This window comes from Pleurodeles waltl, chromosome 3_1, assembly GCF_031143425.1.
Source record: "Pleurodeles waltl isolate 20211129_DDA chromosome 3_1, aPleWal1.hap1.20221129, whole genome shotgun sequence".
NCBI lineage: Eukaryota > Metazoa > Chordata > Amphibia > Caudata > Salamandridae > Pleurodeles > Pleurodeles waltl.
The window spans coordinates 837,434,194-837,457,901 of NC_090440.1; the positions used below are offsets into that span (position 1 = coordinate 837,434,194).

General features: G+C 43.5%; 1 protein-coding gene across 1 annotated transcript in view; it reads left to right on the forward strand.

Annotated features, from left to right (window-relative positions):
* The window catches only part of TSG101 (tumor susceptibility 101), a 175,036-nt gene that overhangs the window by 108,404 nt on the left and 42,924 nt on the right, over positions 1 to 23,708 (forward strand). The window contains exons 6-7 of the mRNA XM_069223750.1: positions 5,120 to 5,186; positions 16,943 to 17,031. Of these exons, the coding sequence (XP_069079851.1) occupies positions 5,120 to 5,186; positions 16,943 to 17,031 (156 nt within the window). The remainder of the gene's footprint in view (positions 1 to 5,119; positions 5,187 to 16,942; positions 17,032 to 23,708) is intronic.

Genomic DNA, 23,708 nt, shown 5'->3' on the forward strand with positions numbered 1-23,708 from the left:
GCGCACCACGATCACTGCTACCTGCCCAAATGCCTGGAAGCATGCCAGAGTTCTCCTCTTTCTCAAGATGCCATATGCAGACTTGACAACGCTACCAAACTACTGACCCATCTCACTGCTACCCTACTTGAGAGAAGTCCTAGAAAAACTGATTATCAAGCGTCTAGCCCCCCCCCCCCACCTCATCGAAAACCAGCTCCTCAACACTACTTATACCAGATAAAGGCCGAACAACAACACAGAAGTAGCCCTCATCGGTGCAACAGACTGCATCCGTCTGATCATGGACAAAGGAGACACTACAGCCCTTATCCTCCTTTCCTCATCCTACAACAGTCTCCCATACCGTCCTCGTCCAGTTACTGCAGAAAGCTAGCATCCAAGGACCAGCCCTCTGATGGATATGCTCCTTCCGGAGGTGCACCCTCCTGCTCAGACGTCCACTACCTCATCTGTGGAGTATCTCAAGGTTCATCACTCAGCCTGATGCTCTTCAACACGTACATGACCACGCTCACCAGCATCATTTAAGCTCAATTAATCAACCTCTTATCCTATGCTGACGACACAGACTTTACTTCTGACAAAACACTTACCACTCTACCCACGTTCTGAACCTGCATGACCAAAATCACTCAGTAGATGAAAAATTACTGCCTTAAGCTGAACACCGACAAGACAGAAGTTGTGACCTTCAGCAGATACTCTTTGCTGTGGCACTCAATCAGGTGGCTGGTGGAACTCAGACCCACTACAAAAACCTCAGGATAATTATCAATAAATCTCTATAACTGCTCAAATAAGTGCCACCTCATGCTTTCACACCATGAAGATGCTGACAGAGGTCTTCAAATGACTCCCCATGAGCACCCTCAGACCCCTCACCCAAGCTCTTATCAACTAACTGGACTACGGGAATGCCCTCTGTGCTGAAATCAATATGCAACTGACCGAATGACTACAGACCACATACAGAACACAGCAGTCAGGCTCACACTTAGCCTACCATGCCCCATACACACATCACCCAGCTTCTCGGGGAGCTCCACTGGCTTCCCATACACAAACAAGCTTTGTTCAAACTCCTCACACAACAATTTCAAAGCACTACACAAAACGGACCCAGCATACCTCAACAACCGTATTAACTTCCACAAACCCACCAAACACCTCCACTTAGACAGACTTTTACTTGCAAATATCCCACGCATATTCAGAACCAGATCCAAAGGTCATGTCTTTTCCTACCTAGCCCCTAAATACCTGTAACAGTCTTCCCCTGCACATCTAAGCCACCTTGTCAGTTCTTAAATTCTGCAAGAGCTGAAGGTCTTCAACTGGGCCTGCCTTCAGTTAGGACCCAGATTGCTCCTGCATCAGGGCAGGGATACCCTCAGAGGGATAGCGTGCTATACAAATGCACATACCATGACACAATGACAAGGTCCACCAGTGTTACAAGACTGGTAGTAGCACAGTCTAATTGCTGCGTGCCAGCCGAGCGATACTGGCCCTAGCACTGCGTTATCTGCAGCTGGGAAAGGTCTTTCAGACTTTCAAGACCTGGGCCACCTTTCGTTCCAAGCCTACGTCGGCTGCATACACATTCTCAGGCCCAATGTAAAAGGAGAAGCTTGCAGATCTATGGAAATAAAATTCTGATGGCCAAGTAGGTCCCCCAAACCTAGGGGTTAGAGAACAATATGGGTTCAGTGGTCCTGCTCCACTTTGTTTATGGAGTCTTGCGCCACTCCCTTGGTTGAAAGTTTTCCTTTTGCTATAGTAATGGGGCCCATATCCCCACTAATGAGCAAAACGGCTCCCCTGTCCAAAGCAAGAACTGCTTTTGTTCACTGAAACTGCACAGTGCTTACACCCAAGTACCCATCTTGCATAAAACACAAGTGTGCCTGTGCTTCATTGAGGCAGACAAGCTGTAACAGTGGAGGCTTCCATCCTTAATACTGGCACCGTGGTCTTCCCTAAGGTGCTGGCCCAAGTAGCTACTTTCCTTTTGTCTCTGATAGCAGTGCCCTCTATCCCAGTCTAGATGATTGCCTTATCACAGTTTGATAAAGAGGCAGGCTGGTACTCACCCTCGGAATCTATTCCATATTGAGTTCTCAGTGCTGTACCCAAAATTCTCCTTGATACCATCAAAGGAAATGCAGGTATTTATAACTATCTGGATTCTGGTCTTACAATACCTTCTCTCAAACAGTGGTCAATTACTGAAAGAAAATGCTGAGTGGCTTGACAGTTACTGATGAGAAACTACTTGGACTTCAGGCATTTAGTTGTGAGGCCATTCTCCCCCATACAAAACTCAACATATACTCCTTGAAGCTGTACTTAGCCTATTGGTGGCAATTTGTTGATGGATCTTTTCTTTCAGTCTTAAGATAAGGGGGTCCCCTTTTGCCTACAGCAGCCCAAATTATGATCACCACTGACTCAGAAACTGGGTGAGAGAGAAACATGGGCAGTTGTGATAAGGACCTCTGTCATCAGTGTTTGGTGGGACAGATCAGTTGCACTCCTTCAGGCACTGAAGATAAATTAATATTTCTGACCCAAAAGGCAGTTACAAATTGGCTGCATTTTTTATTTTATTTTATTTTTTTAGAGAGAGTACCATTATCATCGTTTACCTTTAAATGCAAGCTTCCCCCTCTGCCAGAACTCGAGATGTGGGTGTAACCTACTGTATAGGGAAGGGACAGCCTGATTTCCAGTTGGTGAGGGAAGTTCATGTATGCCTTTACTCCTATACCATTGTTTATGATTGTTGTCCAGAAAATAGTTATTCCAGGATGCATTGGTATTCTGATAGTCGCAGTTTGGCCACGTTAGTTTGTAGAGCTAGCTACATCTTTTTTAGGGGTACACCATCTATCCCAGTAAAGGGTCCTTTTCTCCATGGAAGAAGCGCCCATCCCTCTCTGTTGTTGCTCATCTTCAGCACATGGTTCTTGAGAAATGAGTCTCTTTTCAGAAAACTTGGCTGTCGTGATTCCCACCAGGATTTCAAATATTGGGTTTGCAAAAGAATATCAACCAGCTTGATAGGCAAGGTTTTATCATTTTGCAGACAGTTTGTCAAATCAGACATCCAGGAGAGCACCTTCAATATCTGCTTGGCTGAAATATTGGCCAACATCAAAAAACAAAGAAATCCTTCACTGCCAGTGAGGTTGTAGAATAGAAACGAGTAGGCCCACTGCATCCATATTCTGGTCATTTGCAAGCCCTTTCTCGTGCCTTGCGATCTGAGCCTACATCTGGTCAAAATAAAGCACAGTTTTTTTTTTTTTTAGCCCATGGTTTCCTGAAATTTGAAGGTTTTGTCTTGGAAGTCTTCCTAATCACGTAATTTGAGCCAGTTACTTTGTCAACTTAAGTGCCTATATGTCTCTGAACTGTACCCTTTCAAGATAATATGGTTTTGAGAACACATCCAACTTTTGTTGCATACTTGTTGACTGAGTTTAACCTGAACAAGGAAATTCCTCTGCCCCTCTCCATTTCCCTCCTTGCCTGCATGCTCTCTCGGATGAGCAGAGATCGCACATTCTCTGAGGCATGCCGTACATTTTCAATAAAATAAACCAAGCCTCTGCATTCTGCAGACCAACTCTTTGTAAGATATGCAAGACTAATTTTAGCTGAGAGATAGCTAAGGTCATTATTATCAGATAGGCTACATGCGGCATCTGACCTGTCCCACATGCAAGATTGAACCTCTGTCCTTTGTTCATGTACACACAAGCTAATGCAGCTTTAGTGATATCGTCAGGCACTAACCGACAATTCTACAGACATTACACTTGATCAGCACAGATTCAAAGGGATGCACAATTTACCCAGATGTTTGTCTTCTTAAGACTGAGATGCCCGGTGTGCCTTATCCTCCTCCCTCTCTAGTCACTGCACAGTGACATTTACCCACAGACTGACAATAAGATAAACCAGACGTTGGCTTGGTTATGGGTACCTTTGTGGGGATTAGTTTGTTCTTGGTCTGTAGATTCTCGCGTTAACAGCACCCTTCCTCCAAACAGCCTTCTATTGGCTAAAACTAAACTACTGGCTGGTTCCTTTTGGCCTGGTTGAAAACTGGAAGAACTGTATATTGCAAGAGATAGATTAGGTGTCGGGCAGTAGCAGGATGGTCCTCCCATGTCCTTGTTTGCCAAAGAAGAGCTCTGCGTTTCTCTTCCTGGGAGCAAGTTAGACCTATTGACCGTCATCAGTAGATTCAGCCTTTACATGTTTCATCTGCACTACTTTTGTACTCACATGGTAAGCCATTAGCTTGTGAAAACCTCTACTGGTTCCATGTTTCACTCCTAAGCTCTCTGTTCACTTTTTTTCTTCGTCTACTTCTCAGTAATGGAGGAGACTGCTGTGAAGGTGGGAACACCGATACCACCTCGGGATCTTGTGGGATGTTCCAAATTGCAGAACTCTGTTTGCTTTGTTTGAACAGCTGGGATGTTCAGTGTCTGTCCCAAGGAAGCTTTACAGTCACGGAAACCTAGCACCATAAGGGTGTGGAAAGAAGGGTTTAAGTGTTTCCATTGAGTGATCATATTTGTTTATTGCATAAGGTTTCCCTACCTGAAATGCCCTGGGAATGCAAAATATCTGCTAGCTTTCAACAGTCCACAACTAATAGCACATATCGTGCTATCATGCATTTCCACACTACAAAGGTTAGTTCATATTGGTCACAGGACAGAAAGTGTGAAAGTTCTGCCATGTTTTTCCCCATGTTACTCAAATTTGTGACTGAGTACGGTTTTCCTCCCTGTGCTATATTTAAGGGTCTTTTAGGACTGGAATTATTAGGGTAGAACTCAAGTGAATTCACCTACCACTTCCCGCCTTTTCTCCAGTTCTACTTCCAGGTCTACTTTTTTTTGAGTGTTTACTTTCTAGGCTACCTTTGTGCTGCCCAGTGTGCAAGAGTGGCACAGTGTTGAGTTTCCTATGATCTTCACTATGAATAGCCAAAAAATACACTTTATGTTTGTAATGTTTATCTGATTTAATTGTTTATGTAAATGTGTGAAAAATGTGCAGAGGAAATACTTTAAAACATATATTTTTTTTTCAGCTTCTTACATGCCCGGTATGCCAGCTGGAATTCCTCCTTACCCGACAAGCCATGTGGCCAATCCAAGGTAATGTGAATATCTGTAGTTTATTAGCCATATCATCGCGCAAAATCATTTAATTGGTCAACGGTGCCTTCTGACATGCCTTCTGTTAAACATCATAAATATTTCCTCCTTGTGCCGCATTTACCCTCCAGTTGCTACAGCCATCGGGTTTTCACATATCCAGTACCTGGAAATTTCACTCCCAAATCTGTGTGTCAAGAATTTGCGTGCAGCCCGTTCTTGCCTTTATAAGCCTGGTACAGCTGGACCTTTTGTTCTGATGCGGAGAAATGTGCACTGGGCTGATGTCCACTTCCTCATACTGGGAACCTATTACTTAAGGTCTGAATATTTCTCATAGGTCCAAAGCATTCTGTTCTGTGAGTAATATGGATTTAGGAACACTAATGAGGAATGTGGCATACCGTTTCAGACTAAAGTTCACGGTGTTTACAGATACTTCCAGGATAGATGTCTGACAACTATCATTCAGGGTTAGATGTGCCCTTAGTCCTAGTAATTTGCCAAGTTATGAGAAAGGTACTCGATTACTTGACAGATCGAGTGAAAAATGTCACAGTCCAGTGCATTATGTCAGAGTGACATTAATTGTCTGCTTCCAGTCTTTTTATGTTCTTGATTGTTATGCAAAATTATTTTTATGCTTTAGCTTTGCAATGGGTTAAAATGTTTGGATCACCACTAAATTATTGTGACATGTACAGAGAATAAACGGTGTCTATCCCTGTAGGGTTTTTTGATTTGTTTAGGTTTTCCCCAAAAGCTTCTAAAATATTTATTAATTAAAACACCACTCTGCTTTATTGCTCACCTCTTCACCCTCGCTCTTGAAAAATAATTTGTAAAAATTGGAGCTCGGAGCAGAGAAAAAGACAGTTGTAGCTTTCGAAATTGGAACTGCTGTCATTGTGAGATAGTTTTGATGTTACATTAGTTGTGTTAAACAACCAAATGCTTGCGTCAATACGGATATTGGTCCCAACTTACCACTTTTGAATTGGAAATCACTATATCTAAAGTTCGCCATATCCTTAACTCGGCTGGCCTTGCTGTTATGGAGAAAAAAGAGTTTGATCTCCAGTATGTGAAACAGAAAATATTACTGTTTCATGAACACTAGCATAGTCTTATATCAGTCGTTTGCAGAGGTAACCCTAAGGAAGGTGAAAGTTGTCTATGATGGTCTTTCTCATAATTCTCCAAATCACACGGGTAAATGCTGTCTTTGGTGATTGTGCCTCACCATGACAACGTCAAGTCTACTTTGGAACAAAGGTTGCGCTGGAGGCTGCCTTGCCCCATGAAGTCAAGGAAAAATCTCCTGCTGCCCGATTATGTCTCTGTGGTTGGACTCTCAGAAAAATCTGCAAACCCCATAACCAGGTTGGGTCTCTGTGGCCCAAATTTAGATTTTTCCTGTACTACTTATTAATCTTGAACACAGTTCAAATGTTTTATTTTATCAGCACTATGCTGCAGTTCTCTTGGTCTTTATCAAAACACTTTAGAATATTCATTAGTTTCCAGTCAGTTGACTTCACAAAAGCACTTTCCTCATTGTCGTGTTTTTGGTCCTCGCAGTCCAGGGGCTGTTTGTATTATGAAAAATTACTCGAACACAGCCTTCAGCTTACTACTTTGAGCTGCTGTCAGACGCTGACCCTTACAAGCCTCTAAAGGATTGGCCTGGTTATTCCTTGCTATAGGAAAGAAATTGGCACAATCTGGGATGGGGAAATATCAGTTAGGCCCCCATTACCACAAGTACAGAATACCGCATCATGGTAAAGGAAAATGACAATGGGAATGTTTAAATAAAAGGTCTTTCGACAAAGGGCCTCTTCCTTAAATTGTGTGTTCAAATTCACAATTGGGGGCCTTTGTACTTAGTGCAGCACTTTAATCAGTAAGAGAGTGCATAGGACTTGGATTGTGATGCCTCTATGTTTCTGTGACTAGTTATCATTCAAGCATTGTTCCCTCTCGATTCAAATATAAAGTATTCAACAGCTCAGAAACGTTAGCAATTTGTTTCTGGCTATGACTCGATCCAAATAGTAAAGCGGAGAAACAGTACTTGTGAAACATTTTTTGATGTTTCTTCACAGGACTAAAGAGGGACACTAAAATACAAACATAGAAGGTGCGCTGAGAAGAGTAGCAGAATAGTACAGCATGAGAAAAGGGATTTTTTATTATTATTATTATTATTATTATTATTATTATTATATATAATAATAGTAGTTTAGATTTTTTTTGTAATTTCCTGCTTAAATTCAACTTCTGACATTGAGAATTGCACGCCATTAATATTATTGCATTAACTAAGGGAGTTTCTAAAACTTCATTTGCCTTTTGATTTTTCCTTATTCATATCAATCGCTTACAAACGTTTTTCAGTCATGTTATTAGTTGGAGAACGAAACCTATGGGAGTTTAATGTTTTATGTAGCAACTCAATGTGACCTATGCACAGTGTAAAAATTACCTTCTCCTCGTTCCTAAGGACTTTCCCTAACTTGAATTTCTGAAGTGCTGCCTATTCCTTAGACAGAAGAGTTAATGTTTTTTCCTTTATCCTCCTAAAATATTGGTCATTCTAATGCCAATCAAATACACGTATTGACAAAGCAACGTGCCTGCACTTAATATCCATTCACATATGCTCTTTACTTGTGTTGTACGCACAAATTATGTTTATCACATTAAATCGTACCCTTTACAGGCTTTGCCGAAACTAAGTAAAAAGTAGCAAAAAGCACGCTACTCTGTAAAGAATAGATATTGGAGGATCTGAGTGTGACAAAAAGAATGATCAAGGATTGTTCTTTTCAAATGTTAAACAGTCCCTCATGCATTCCAACAGTAGAATTAAACGGCAATAGCATGAGGCAGGGGAGTGCTTCATCTAAATAGAGCGTGTAACAATATGTGAGCAGATGGCCGCAGTGTCATGCCAGACCTAAGGAACCGTATGGCGCTGTCAGCCTACCCTATGTCACAAGAGGCACCTTCAACCAAGTAACAACACAAAGGAGTTCGGTACATGCAGTCTTATTTTCTTGACGGTCTGAACCCTCACTTCAGCAAGCTAACATTGAAACAATTAAGGTTAAGACTAATTCTTCATTTCAACACACCATCAATCATGAAATTCCCAACTGGGGCATGAACTGTCAGTGTATTCTGCACAAAGTACCACCACTTGGAATAACATAGCCTTATTACAAGGGACATTCAGATGATTTAAGCCCATCTCAAAACTCAAAGACACGAGGAGGAGGCTGGAGGTCCGCTGACGACACTTTTGTCTCGCATCTAGCACAGCTGGCACTAGTTCCTACCCTACCAAGGTGCCCCGAGACCTATAGCCTACAGGCCACCCTAGGGCTTGCCTCGAGCAGTGCCTTTTGACCCTCTCCCCACTACCTTTCCCTCCCTCCCTCCCACTCACTCCTGCTGAGGAAGCGCTCCTCGTGCAGCACAGCGATGGGGTTCGCGCACAACAGAGCCGCTTGGATGAGAGAGTACAGGGTAAAGGCCATGTTGGCAGCCTGGGGCCTCAGCAGTTTATGATATGGAACAGCTAGGGTGGGAAGCCAAATGAGGCAAACTTCAATACAAACTCCTGAAATCTTCCAACCAGTTCTGGAATTCACAGCACGGACCTATGGAAACCAGCCCCAAGAGCAGTGACGCCTGAGTTGTATAAACGGAAAGTAGACTCTGAAATTGTCTTTTTTCAAAGCAAAGTGCTTCGGCCATCTTTGAACATGGTACTGAAGAATTTAGTTTCTGCTGTATAGATCACAATACCAACTAGTCAAACACGAAGAGACTCCTCTGAAGTGCAGTTTCCGAATGAAAACAAGCATTGGCAAAGCTTGATAAGAAACAGCCTCGTCATGACGTTCATGACGTCATCGTGCATGACGTGCGGCGGCTATTTTAAATTGGGGGAATATACATTAAATATTGCAACAGTAGCGATTTTCTCTACGCATCGGCAGCGCGTAAAAAAATCTATGTAAACAGTTGTCCTCATAATTGTCTTTGCATTGCGTTGGCAGGGGGTGGAAACAGGCGCCCTCATAAAACAGCCTCTAACATTTGACCTTGGTGTTTGAATGAACAGCACAGGTAACCAGAGAAGAACATGATTTAGAGCCCTGTTAACAGAAACAGGCTGGAGCCACTGAAAATATCCAGCTCTTTGGTCAAATGCTATTAGCCTAAGAAAAAAGTAGTCCCTAATGCTACATTATGGTGCAAGTGGAAGGGTACACGTACTGGGGTCCATGCTCCAGGGGAGTGTACAACTGTAGAAAAGGTGGGATAAAGAGCAAGGGTTGACCACTAGCAAGCAAGGTTTTTTAAGGACACTGAAACAAACCAGTGAAAAAAGCAGAGAGCCCACAAAGAAGTATAGAAGTATATACTAAAGTATATACAAGAGGTCTTGAATGCTCGACCTAAAAAGGTTGTTTGGTGTGCGGGACCAGCAGGGATTTCTTAGTCTATCACAAATCCAAGACGTTTCAGTAAGTCCACTGTCAACTGTAGCTGGGCTAACAGCATACACGGGCACTGATACATCAACAGTAAATCGTCGGGATCAAGCAAATGCCACTGAAGCTGAGAAATTCCACTACTGGCTTGAGCACCTTGGTTTAAACACCAGGGGGCAGATGACAGGCCCAAGGGAAGGGTTTGGAACGTAAAGACTTGTCGACACCAAATAATCTACAGAAACCTGCGATGAGGCAGGAAGATTGTGGGCTGTCAGATTGCATCCTTGAGATCCATCAAGCTAGCCAACCCCCAGACAAATAATATCCCTCATAAGATGGATCCACACCATATTGAAATGGTGATGGTCTAGCCAATATTTTACCTCTCTGAGGTTGAGCACCGGGCGTTGACCCCTATCCCTCTTCTCCACTAGGAAGATATTGCTGGCAAAACCTCAATGCAGAAGAACTGAAGGCACAATTGCCCCTTTCCTTAAAAGTTCTGTTACCTCTGGATCTATGAGGATAGTCTGGCTTTGGGGGGAAAAAAACAGAGGACGAGGATGTCCTCCAGTCGAAATCCCCGGATCGTCTGAAGGACCCACTCATATTAAGTGACATTCCCCAAATCTCTGAAAATAGAGCCAATCTTCCACCCACTTTTAGTTGAGAAGAACAGAGAGTCCTTCCCTTGGGCAGATCCTTGGGCATCTCTGCAGAGACTTTGGCAGCTGCTTCGCTTTAAGTGCCAAAGGAGCACCCCCTGCCATATTCGGCCCCAGCAAAAATCTAGGGGGGGGGGATATTTTCAATAGATGCCTGCGCCTTATCCAATGAATTGAGTGTGGCCGCAGACCTGCCTAACTCCTTTATAAAGGGATCCCTAAACAACCTTCCTTACGCAGAGGGCCCCACTTCAACTGCCAAGTCCCCAAGTTTTGAGTCCACCTTAATCAAGAGAGCTGCAGACAGTGCAGAATTTACGTTGCTTAACAACACTACAGCCCCCTGGGCTCATCCAGACAAAACTTCGGGAGATATGAGCTCACTTCATTAGTTGGCTTCTTTAGCCATGTCTAAAATGTTAGTGATTGACCCCGTCAGATCCAACAACTTGTCTTTGCATGACCGCCATGAGCGATCTATGTCCTTCTTAGGGTCCCTAATATACTTGGTCAAAAAAGTAACAATGCGGTCATCAATCTCCGGAGTAAGGGTGACCTTGCCTTCCAAGAAGGGGCGGGGACATTCCGCCATTAAGCGAGCCCTGACTTTTGCTCAGCGGCTTGTGAAGCCTCCCATCTACACAGGCACTACCTTCTCACTGGGAAACCACATGGAGGACCTAGAATGAAGGAGATCATCCGGATCCAGCATATCCGCCTCTAGGAAGTCCAGGGCAGTTCCTGGAGCAGTTGGGGAGTCGTCCACTGTGGGACGCCAAGGCCTGGAATCACCTTGGAGCTGGTAGCCACCAAGGGGACAGGGGGAAGAAAGGGGCGGACCATCTTTTTTTTTTTTTTCTTGCAGTTTTATGTAGTGGAAACTCGACTTAAAGGTATTGGAGTGCTTTTTTTTTTTGTTTTTGTTATAGGCACAGAGATAAATTTCATGTGCCCAGAATCACAGGATATGGAGTCAATGCCGAGTCTTGAACCCAGTACCCTAGCTTAAAAGTCAACAGCTCTGGCTGTTACACCACACCATCTCCCCAGTTCAGCAGAAGTGTAGCAGTAGCCACTGACTTGGTGATTTAACAGGGGGAAAATGCATGATTCTTTATTAAGGGCAAGCAAACTGTTTTGGGCCACAATTATCCTGTAGGAGGGCTTAAGCACCACGTCAGCAGTATGTTGCTTTTGGATTTTTGCTTTGGACAGTCTGGGCTTGATAAGCTGCTTGTAGGCACACTGCAGCCTTTCTCACCTTTAAGAAGTGCAATCGTTTTTTAGAAATGAGTTAGGCCCTAGTAAACCTCTGAATTGTAAGCATGCTGTCAAGTTTCAGAGATATTTTTTCCCTGCTGAGTAAGCTCAAAAAGCAGTCTGACTAGTCAGTGCTGCAATGACTTACGAAGTAAGGGTGTTTCGTGTTCTGTATCCTCAGCATGCTGGTCTGTGCAGATGTCAGATGCTTTGATTTTCAAGACCTTCTGTCTCTGGTAAAAGTGTGTACAATTTTCAGCGAAATGACACTGGATCACAGCTGCTGCACTGTAAAGCCTGAGATACAGCTGTGTTTGCCGGAACATCCTATATTGTGATGGATGCTACTGCTTCGCCCCGCTCAGACAATGCTCAGCTTCATATGGCCTTATGGCCATCCGCAGTCAAATCCTAATGGGGTGCAAAGGTATCTCCATTCATCACATCCTTGACATAGAGTGGGACTGGATTGCTAGAAAGGCGAATTTGAATACTGGGAAACTAGACAGGCAGGGAGTTGAAAAAATAATGAAAAGGTACTTGGAAGAGCAAATTCAATGAAAGAGTAGACACAAGGGAGTTAGTAAGCGGAAACATATAGTAATAACAGACACGAAGACTGAGGGAGGAAGTAAAAGCAAGTTTCTTTATAAACACTACAAAAACACCACACCTGTTATAATGTACAGAATTAAAAAATAATAAACTTTGATAATCACTGATTTGTATAATTTTTGTAAATCCAGGAAATAACTGAAAAAAAAAACACTGAATTTTATAACATAGGCATGATTTAGTTAGCTGCTTTTTGTATCTTGTTTTGGGGGAGTCATTATGAGGAGACACCAGCTTGTTGATTTTGTTGGTGAAATGATCTGATGATTTATTTTCAATTCGGTAAGAATGGGCAAGTTGCTTGGAGTCCAGACCAGTCTATCCAAGCGTAGGAAGCCTCACGTGGGTGAGGCAGTGTCAGTTATTCGGAAACATCTACTTTATTTTATTGGTGTGCAACAGAGTTTCTAGCACTAAAATTTTAAAGTCAAATATACAAGGATAAATCCCAGGAAGGCGCTATCCTACCATACAAGGCAGGCGAAAACCATGATGCTGGACACACAAAAGCAGATTTTGAAACGCATGGCAGAGAATATTGCCATTTGTACAGTTTGGCCATGGCTTATGCTTCTTGAAAGCTGGCACAGGCACTGATCCTGTGGGGTATTTGTTATCATATATTACTATGCATCAGGTTTGAATCTGAATATCGATAATACATTTTTCCATAACACAGATCAGCCTGGTCTTCATGGCAAAATGCTGTGAGTGTTCAAGGAGTTTTCTGCGCTCTTGGGGGTACGGGCTGATGATTTTTAACACCACGTTGCAAAGAGCATAGAATGACTGCATAGCCCACACACATATGGTTTCTCAGTTTGCCTCCACTGTGCAGCGGCTGAAGAGCCATCATGGACTTGTATTTTCATGCAGTTTAGACACATTTCGCACACACAAAACATTTTCCCTTTAGATTTTCCTTTAGAAGTTGAGTTGATTAATCAATTACTCGAGGAAGTGGAACTATAACAGAGAATCTGTCTGATCATTCCGCTCCCGTTGCAAATGGTATAGTTCTAGATATTGTAGGAATCAAGGGCTTGTTGAGATTTCAAGGGCATAGTGTCTAAGATGCCCTGTTTCACAGCTTTCTGGGAGGAAATGTCACCCTTTTCTCATAACGTCGGATCAGAAGACAGACTCGGCATGGTCTGCAAAGCATCAAGGATGTATATAAGGAGCTTCTGTGTTTGTTAAGGAGCAGGTGTGCGAACCTGAAAGCCTAAACTCATTCAGGTTCAGTTGATTCTAGTGCTGTCAGAATGGCCCCAGTGAATACACCGATGACTTAAGTAAGGCTGGCTCAACATTTCACCAGGTGTGCAATAGGCAAATGATACTGAGATAAGCTGGCTTGAAATGCTCAGGGTCTGATATGTAGGCCTAATGGGAATTCCTTTCAGTAGGATAAATGTATTTGGCAAAATGTGGACAATGCATGTTCCAGCCTAATACCTTCACAGGGAAATCTTTAAGAGCCATAACACAGATATGCACTTTTCATTTCATGGAGTCAAAAGGAAATTCTTTAGTGGTCACAGATTATCACCTTGTCCCTTATTCACAAGAAGCGTGTGTTTTGTGCAGTTGCACCTGCAGCAGGCCAACAAGGGTTCAGGCCCACCATTGTCCTTGAAACGTTGGTGCCTGGACAAGGGAAACTCAGTAAAATAAAAACATGCCTGGCGATGGCCTATACCACTTACAGTCTGGGTAATGGACCAAAATAGCATTTGACATGTAGATAATTCACATTTTGGATTCAGACCATGTTGTTATATTGTCTGCAACACCAGTTTATCACCATACAAACTGGTTAAACGGCTGACAAAACATTGCAAGCTACTAAATCATAAGAATTCATCCCTCCTTGAGTAGCAAAGCCCTTTCACAAGCAAACTGCACAAGCTTATTAATGTTTCAAAAGAAATGGAAAGACCTGGAAGCCAACGTGGGCCTGAGACTCCTCAGCAACTATATCAGAAAGTGTATGTGCAGGATATTTAGTCCTCTACAATTATTGTCAACATTCAGCACAACTCAAACAGGTATATCATTTCCACTCGTTATTTTATGAGATTCTTTCAGGAAAGCACTTTGTATCCTTTATCACAGTCGAGCAGTGCTTTCTTCCAGTACTACATGACTGCACGTCATTCGAACTTGTTGGTAAATCTGTCACTTTTAAGTATGCACTTTGAGAACTAGGTCAGTTATCCAGGGTGTCTCCAGGATATATACATGTGCTATACGTAGCTCGCTATTAGCCAGCCACCCAGGTTTTTTCCCCTTTCATTTTTTTTGTCTCCGTTCTGGGCTGGTGCACTATGCATGTGAATTTACTTGTGCTGTCACACAAATATAGGATGATCAAGGAGGAATTACCTCCTCTCAGGACTTTCCCAGAATCGGGCTAAAGACCGCTATCACTGCCTTCCTCTCCTCCCAAGCCTCACCCTCTGCTCAATACATTATTTCTGGTGGTTGGGAAAGAGAGGGAATTGAAAGCTATGGCGGGAGGAGCAGCACAGCTCCTCCTGTTCCCCATCCTACCATCCCCCCTGCTCTACCTGCAAAATATATGAAGCAGGAATTGGGGATTAGATGGGGAGGGACAAAGATTGTTCCTAGTCCCTCCCCTTCGAATACCCACTTCCTGGCACATTTCTACCGTCATTCAGGGTAGCTCCCTTCCGCTAATGGAGTTTCACCTATCCACGAGAAGCACTGTCAGAAAAATAACCTACATGTCTCTTCACAAGCAAAGAGCCAGGCACAGTTTAGATTTTTTTCTTAGGATAAGAAAGAATCCTAGCAGCATCTCACTCCTTGGTGGAGCACAAACAGTTCTGTGGCACAGACACTCTTTTCTGTGTCTCTTTACGGAGTGAGATGCAGACCCTAAAAAACAAAATCAAAAGAGAGTTGGCTCCTTGATGGGACACAGACACTCAGTTCTTTCCTCTCACAATACGTCTATCTCCATGTGGGTGTGCCGTCGTCTTCACATGGTCATTGTTTAGGCTAATCGGCTCACCCATATGTTTGAGATACACGTTGTATCGGGAGGCGTATGAGCACCTAAAAGTTTCATGTTTCATGTTTTCTGGAGGGTCTGAGGTTTTCTCACACAGAAAGTTGACAGAATTGTGCTAAATGTTTTTTTTACCCACGTGTTGACATTTCAGGGACTTCTGGGCAATAAAATTGTCTTGGGTTCCTTCAATGCTAGCAAACCCTCAGCCCAAATTCTTCAGACCTCCCCTGTTAAATCTCCCCCCATCAAAAACATTCCCTAGTGTTTTACGTGAGGATCCCAGCTCAGATTCTATGATGTGTAGAGAAAGGAAAAGATATAGCTGTGGTAGGTTTCCATCCTGCCCAGGGGTGATTCCTACTATCAAAGAACATGCACCCCAAAGCAGCATTTCATTTTCAGTTGCTTTTGAAATTTCCGAAATGCTCTCTGAGCCTATTGAAAAATATACACTCGTGTGTCACCCACACCCTTAGAAAATTGAGAGGGACAGAGATGTGGGTCAAGCCTTGGCAGGAAAATGGTCCTGCCAAAGGGAAACTGGAATTACCATATTTTGGATAGAAATTGCTAGAAGTCTGACAAACTGCATTCTCTATACCAGTCAATAAGGGTGAGGGAAGTCTGATACTGAACGATAGAATCCTTATGATGTGTAGACACTGAAAATATATAGTTGGGGTAGGTTTTTTCCTCATCTCAGGGGGGAACCTGTGGCTAAAAGACAAGTACTTTAGGCTGGTATTTCACCTTTAATTGCTTTAAAAAAACACAAATGCACTGTGCACAGTTTATTGCCTGTGTTCGTTCCTAACTCATAGAAACCCATACCCATGTGATACTCACATACTAATAGAATACAGATGTGGGTCCATCCGTGGGGGTGGGGAGGGGGTATACGTTTTTGTACGACAAAGGATGGAGGAAATTGCTATGTTTTGGGAATAATGCAAAAAATCTGACAGTGAGTTTAAACGGACATCCTCTCAAAGCACCAAGAGATGCCTAAGGTGCTAGAGAATTGGAAAATACATAGTTGTTACATGTGGTACATATAGTCACTGTAAACAATGATTCAGTCCCGATTTAGTGATTGGTGCTTTTATTACTCAATTGGCTGTGCAGGTTACTTTCCATTGGAAAAATCCACATATATTTTGTGTTGTAGTGTTGTTGACATTCAAGGCAACACTCCCTTGGCGTCCTGGAATTTGTTTGTCCATTTTAGAAATACAACAAAATATTTGGGATGTTTTTTTATTTTAAAAATGTTTTCATTACATCCTATGCTATAGTATGGCTGGACCCACCCTGACACCAGTTTTGATTTTTTTTTTCAAAAGCTCTGGATGCAGATTCCCCAGCAGCGAAGTGTTAGAACAAGACTTATGTGCATGTCTATATCAGGATTGCAGTGGGCGGTATTGGAGCTAAATGCAACACACTAGTTCATTAAAATGCCTACACTGAGGGGGCTTGCGGAGCTGTATTAAAAGGGGAACCTTACAAGACTACTTTTGTTAGAGGCTAAATATAATATTATAGTAAGAACATTTTTGGGACTTTTGTCTCTATATGGTTTATAAAATATGTTAGCCAAAGTGGCTTGTAGATTCAAAACGTATGAGATATTTTCTCAAACTAGTATTGTTTCTTTTTCTGTAGTTACCCCAGTTATCCTTACCCAGCTGGTCCGTATCCATCACAGACGCCATCACAACACTATCCTAACCAGACTTCAGGAACAACAACTGGTGAGTTCACCCGTCTGTCTGTATTTTATATACATTGATTTTTCATAAAATGGAAACATAGACATTTATTTGTTTCAGAATAGTTTATCAGACCATTTTGCAACGAGTCATGCTGCAATAACGGAATGAAGAATTGTACACATTCCAATAAAGTCTGCTGTACTGTGGTGAACAAACGGGGGCTATCTCCCCCAACAAAATATTGAGGTTAGACCATTTAAAATGTTTGCTCCTACTATATAGTATCTCTGCGCTGCTTACAAGACTGTCCTGATGGATGAGTCCAACTGATTGCAGTGCATAGCCCTAAAGCAGAGTTTATGCACTATGGTTAGGGTACAAGCATATTGGGTTGAAGTATTCTATCAGTTGTTGATGTTTTCGTCTAATTGCCCTCTCCAGGTGCACTTGTAGACACGACCACAGATTGTTCAAGGAGAGATGAAGCTCCAGTTAAAGCAGTCCTCTCCTCATGCAAGTTAAAGCAGTTTCAAAAAAGAATTGTTCCAAGACATTTGTTTGTAGTCACTTCACAACAATTATCGTGAACTCCCCAGCTCAATCTGTTGTGGTCTTAGCAGCTTTCCTGAAGGGTAAGATTTAATTGTAGAAAATGAGGAAGCGTGTCAAAAGGAGGGTACCAATCCACGGGGTCTCACTCGGGCAAGGTAATGGCAGTCCCATCGTGCCACTTCATGGGCTTTCCTGGTAGCGTAAGTTTGATCATTCCACCCCCTGCTCCCAGCCTATTCCTAGGGCAAAAGAACGGGTGAACCAGACTGTCCATGCTAAGGTAACCTTGGGTAAAGTTTTAGGGAGTAGCAGCTCGAGGGTCGCTGAAAGGGTGGGACAGTGCGCGCGGGGTGGGTTGTGAGGGGGGAATAAACATTTATTTTATTAAATACAATTTTAAAAAACACCTTTCCTCACTGCCGCGCCGCTCCTCGCCATCGCCGGATGCTGCAGGCACAGGCTCCCATCCTGCCCTGCGCCTATCCTGATGCTGCTCAGTGCAGCGTCAGGGTTGGCTGGGGGCACCCTGGCTAGGTGCTCCCAGGCAGACTGGGAACCTGTGCAGGCTCTCTCAACCCGCTTGAGAGAGCCTACTGAGTATGTGTTTGGCTGACCAGAGACGGCTGGCCAAACATACATGCGCGCACTCCCCCTCGCTGCTCTTCACCCCCGTGCACACCCCCCCCCTAACCAGAGTTTATCTTACCTTAACAAAGTTTATGATAGTTTTCTGGTAAAGGTTTGGCAGCTGCTGCTGCTGATGGGGAGGGGCAACTCTCCTCTGCCCAAACGGAGGAGCCGCTGCTGGTTTTAGGACCTGATGTCTAGGAAAAGTCCTCAGGTTCCTGTTCATTGGAAATAATATTTTTGACTATCATTCAGATAGGGGGGGGGGCACTGCAGAATCCCTTCTATCACTGCCTTGTGTTTATGGTCAGAGTAGTCTCTTCGCATTAAAGTGTTGTAGTAAAAAGCAGTCCCTGTAAACCTTCAGTTTAGTGGGCATGTTCAGAGTGATGATGGTGCACATGGGCAAGACCACGGCTTTGTTCTGTTCTGAAAGCTTTGGGGTGGAAACTAACTCCCAGCATGCTCTGCATGTTGACAATATATGTTTAGCAGAGGACCATCACCCAAGATAACAATGGACTCTGAAGAAAGAAGTCGGCGAGCGCAGGGTTCTCCATTCTATCTTGACTAAACAAGCAGGAAATCCTTCGAGAAGTCATTGACTCCGTCTTCCAGGCCTGTGGGCTAACGGCCATTGATCCTTCTACAACTCTGCAGTTGCAACATGTTAACCTATCTCGTCAGTGGAAAAGGGCACAGGTCCATATGAAAACGTGATTCATTTGAGAGGAACCCTTCTCTATGTATCTTTCGAAGCTTGGGACAGATTCTCCACCCAGTGGCTGTGCAAACTCCGTGCGAGCTGGCGGCTTCATCTGCCTTCTACAGGCATGTACATTTTCTACAGGCGCTATCTTGGCTATTTCACACGGTGCCTGAAAGCATTGCTCTCTTTAGCTTCGCCCCTCACCCCCTAACGCAGGCTTCAATTTGGTCAGAAGTTCCCACATTACCTGTTTTGCTAAGTCCTAAGCCGCTGTTGCCTTCTCTCAATACACAGGACGACAACAGGAAAGACGAAATCATAGTCATAAAATGATTACATTCTAGATGTCGCTGTTACCTCTGGCTGCAGACTATCTTCAGTTATTAACCCGTACCTCCAAAACCTGTGTTATCGAGTAAAAAAACTCAGTTCCTTTATTTTTTAATAAGGGAACAATTGAACGAACTTACCTACTTGGGGAAAAGCGAGTACGCAATGATCTTATACGGCCGCGTGGTGCCGGATATACTGTGCTGCTAAGGGAGCAATTCGCCGTCATGCCACTGGGTGGCACGAGACCTCACGCAAAGATATTTAGAGAAAGCCTGCGGACTTTGAATTTAAGAAAGTAAAATGTACATTAATTTTTCAAGTGTCCTGAATAAAGGGGCCGAGAGAGTGAATTCCTGGCTGGTCTGTATTCTCAGAGTACGGCACTCGACTCTTCCATGTTGTGGAGATTTTCACGGAGACTGTTAATGAGCATCCCCTGCAGGGTGAGCCAGATGCCTTTTCTCAGCACACTAGAGACATTGAAAACGTCTTTACTGCACTGTAGTGCCACATTTACAGTCGTCCGTTTGTAATCGGCTCAGGTGCCACATCTCTCTCACAGATTTTGGCCACACTGCAAAAGCATTCTTCAGACAATTTAAAAGCAGTCCTTACGTTTTCTTTAACGATTCCAAATGTCAGACTTGTACAAACTGTTAGGGTGGAGCAGAGTCTGTGACCGTTCCCTGGCAATCGCTGGGGCATACCTTGGCTTTTTCCGCTACCCAGTTGGTGCCTTCTGACACCGGGCAACACCTTTTCCAGATATTAAATGTGCCTTGTAAATGGCAAGGATATGCAGACTGCTATGGTTTTATAGGCAATGTTTCTTGTAGCTTCAGTGGATAAAATCGATGATGAGGATTTGTTAGCCTTTAACAGTATTGATTTTTGTAAAGACTTTTTGCTCTTGCCTCTCATCATTTGATGCTTCCAGGTGTGGTCAGCTGCTATAGAGTTTTTGCATTGTATCAATATATCTAGAAACAATGTTTTAACCTAAAAACTTCTTAAGTGGTCAGTGCCCCAGCTCTTGATATTTAAAATGTGCACCTCTTGCAGCAGTCATTTACGTTTGTAGCCCTCTGGCATCTTTGGTGCTACGGTCCGCATCAATGTATTAGTCCTTCTTTCAAGAAATTCACGGTTGGTCCGAATCACAAACTGTCTGCGTCTTGACAACGCCTTTTAGTTGGACACTTTCGGAAAAAAGCCAAAGGGCGAGTAAACACCTTTTTGTAGACCCATCGACGACCTTTCCACTCAAGCCTTAAACTGGATCATCAAAAACGTTTGTGAGTTGGAACACGAGTTGCTCAAACTGGTCCTCTACTGCTGCTGTTTAATAGTTCTGAAATGTGGTGTTACAAACTCATTCACGAGGTCTACAATTTTTGTATCAAACCCAAAGCATAGGGTAGTGGTACCTCGGCGTGTTACCATATCTTCATGCATGTAGCAGTTCTGAAAGTCAATGAATATTTTCTGGCTCCCCTACGTCACATAATTATTTGCACTATGACTGTGTCTAAGATGGAACTAGAGTGGGTAGCCCCCATGGCTTCGGGGGCTTCCAGTGGATGTATTTGCCACACCATGCCACCATCTTCCTTGGGGATACTGGCTGCTTCTAATAAGGTTTGATGAACATTGTCAAGTCGCAGAGACGTTCCTAGAGCGAATATGTTGTACCTTTTGCCTACTGTGCATTCTAGGGATGAGTGATTGTTGGAGGATGTGACTCGTGGAAGAAATTGTGTATCACTGTGTTCTGATCCTTCGAACATCATGCACTCCACCTTGTTTGGGCTCTCTTGGCTGACATCAGCACAACTGCAGTGCTGAGGACCAAACCGACTGAACCTTTCACTCTTACCAGAACTGATCCTACAGCTTGAACATGAGCAGTTGGACTGTCTTCCAACAGGCGAGGAAAGGACATGACAGTTGTTTCTTCGCCAGTTGCTTCTTCAGAAATCCCAGAAGCATCAGCCAAAGCTCCTTCTGAGCCTCGAGGGGCTTCTGAACTGAAAAATCCACAGCAACAATATTTCCCTGAAATGGTCGTGGAACAGCACTGGTTCCTGTGCTTCTAAAGCCTCGTTGCTAACATCACTGCTCTGCCCCAAAACAAACGATGGCCCAGATTTAAAGCTGCAGCAGAGATGTGAACACCGGACTTCAAGAGAGGTGTCATACGCCGTTGATCCAGATTACAGTATATTGCCAAATCCTGCTTCACCAATCCAAATGCATCCCCTTGGCACCTCTATAGCTGCGTGTATTTTAGGCATACTTGCTTTGAAGGTTTAGGAGATCATTGTCTCGGCCCTCTGGCAGAGACCCACAGAAGTCCTGCACTTTATTTGTATTAAACACACAGTCAAGATGGCCTGTGCTGATTGGGGTAAGCCCTTGACATGCTCTGTAATACATGTCCCTATTGCAAATCTCGTTACGTGTGAATGAATGACCGCATTTCTAAAGCCATCGACCACCCCTAGAGGTCTTTTGGCACTGATATTAAAAACTGCCTAGGCAAATAAATAGGTTGTTACCCCTGATCTGAAGGTTGAACGTGAGGTAGAAAGCCTAATATCCTCTCTCAGAAATTTCAATGTAACAGGAGCTTATACTGCCAATGTATGTCCTGCCTATATGTCATTCTTAAACTTCAGGACAGAGGGGTGTTTTTAGGGTCGAGCCTGCATTGCATGCGCTCACGCATGCGTATTGCAGCAAGACTCTTTTGTATTTAGAAAAGGGCTCGGAGCCCTGTCAACTTCACATCAGTGTTTTTTTATTGGTTCGTGGGCTTCCCTAATAAAATCTGCTTGCTTTCATTAGTCGAAGGCACTCGTATGTCCTGCCTTTTCCGGTGGCTAGCCCTCCTTGAGCGCAGCGACCAAGTACAGAAAACATGCGAGGCTCGCTGTTTTCCATTGGGCTCGTGGACTTTTTTGTCTCTAATTTACGAGCGCGATCTCGCTTGGCAGAAGTCGAGCGGTTTACATACTTGATTTCACTTTTTCGGGTTATGTACATAAATGCACTTTTGCCCGATAGGTGAAAAGTCGGGTTAGGAGTTTACAACGCGATCAGCTCTAACGTGAGCAAACGCGAGACCCGTTGCATCGTAAATGCTTGTTTACCTTTGCTGCTTAAGTCACAGCTAGATTTATGGCAATTTAATTAAGTGACTAGATGGGTGCGATTGATATAAGGTGGATATTGTACCACCTGACAACGGTAACCAATACAGTGATTTTCCGGTGGACGAGCCCTGATATCTACATCAGCCCAAAGATGACCCACATTGTTTCACTCTTAACACCTTGGCCTTTCTAGGACCCTGTTAAATCGGCTTCAGAGTTCTGCAGTGATTCGGTCGATGTTCACTGCCGCCCCTGCCACCAGAGCTCAACGTCAGTGAAGGAGTGCTCATTGCGAGCACCGGTTGCAATTGTCTTTGCCCGGCATTGACCTCTGTTCTTTACATCGCATTTTATAATGTCTCCAGAAAAGAAGGTTACAATGATTAAAGGGTTATTTCACTGTCCCCATTAACACATTTTAGTTTACCTCGCTCTTTGTGAGCAGATGGCAGTGTAGAGTGATTTTCGAATGAAATGCGCAATGGCACCCACATCTGTCCTCAGTGAGGTATCACCCTTTTGAGTATTTCCACAAACATCACAGTTTAGCGGCAATTAACATTAATAAACATTGTAAAATAAAATCGTTGGATTGGGAGAACCTTTAACATATGTTTCTGAAGCTATCGAAATTGGAAGTAAAACGACTTAAGTACCTGTACTTTTTTTCCCCATGTTTCCAAATTTAATAAAGTGAAATTTCACAATGGTCCTTTAATAAGCTCTTTCTCTGGTCTTTCGTTCCACGAGACTTCAACGTATTTGTAAGTCCATCCAGTGTACTAATGATTCAGTTGCCTATCAATCGCTTGGAAGTCCTCTCTGTAACCCATCCGCCCTGGCTAAAGGTCAAACGTATTCAGACTCTCTGAGTGTCGGAATGCCATGAACCCTGGCCCAAGTTGATCTAAATATGGCCCTGACAGAATGTCAGAGTGTTATACTATTTAAAGATACATACATGCATGGTGCTTTCTTCATTGTGAACCCACCTGCCCTCCCAATTTCTTGCTTGAGCAATTATTCAATTCATTGTGGTTCTACCAGTTAATGCTTTAACCCCTTCGCTGCCAGGCCTTTTCCCCTCCTGTGCCAAGCCTTTTTTTGGCTATTTGGGGCAGTTCGCACTTACGCCCTCATAACTTTTTCTCCACATAAGCTACCCATGCCAAATATGCGTCCTTTTTTTTCCAGTGTCCTAGGGATTCTAGAGGTACCCAGACTTTGTGGGTTCCCCTGAAGGAGACCAAGAAATTAGCCAAAATACAGCTAAAACTTCGATAAAATAAAATGGGGAAAAAAGGGCGGCAGAAGAAGGCTTGTGTTTTTCCCCTGAAAAT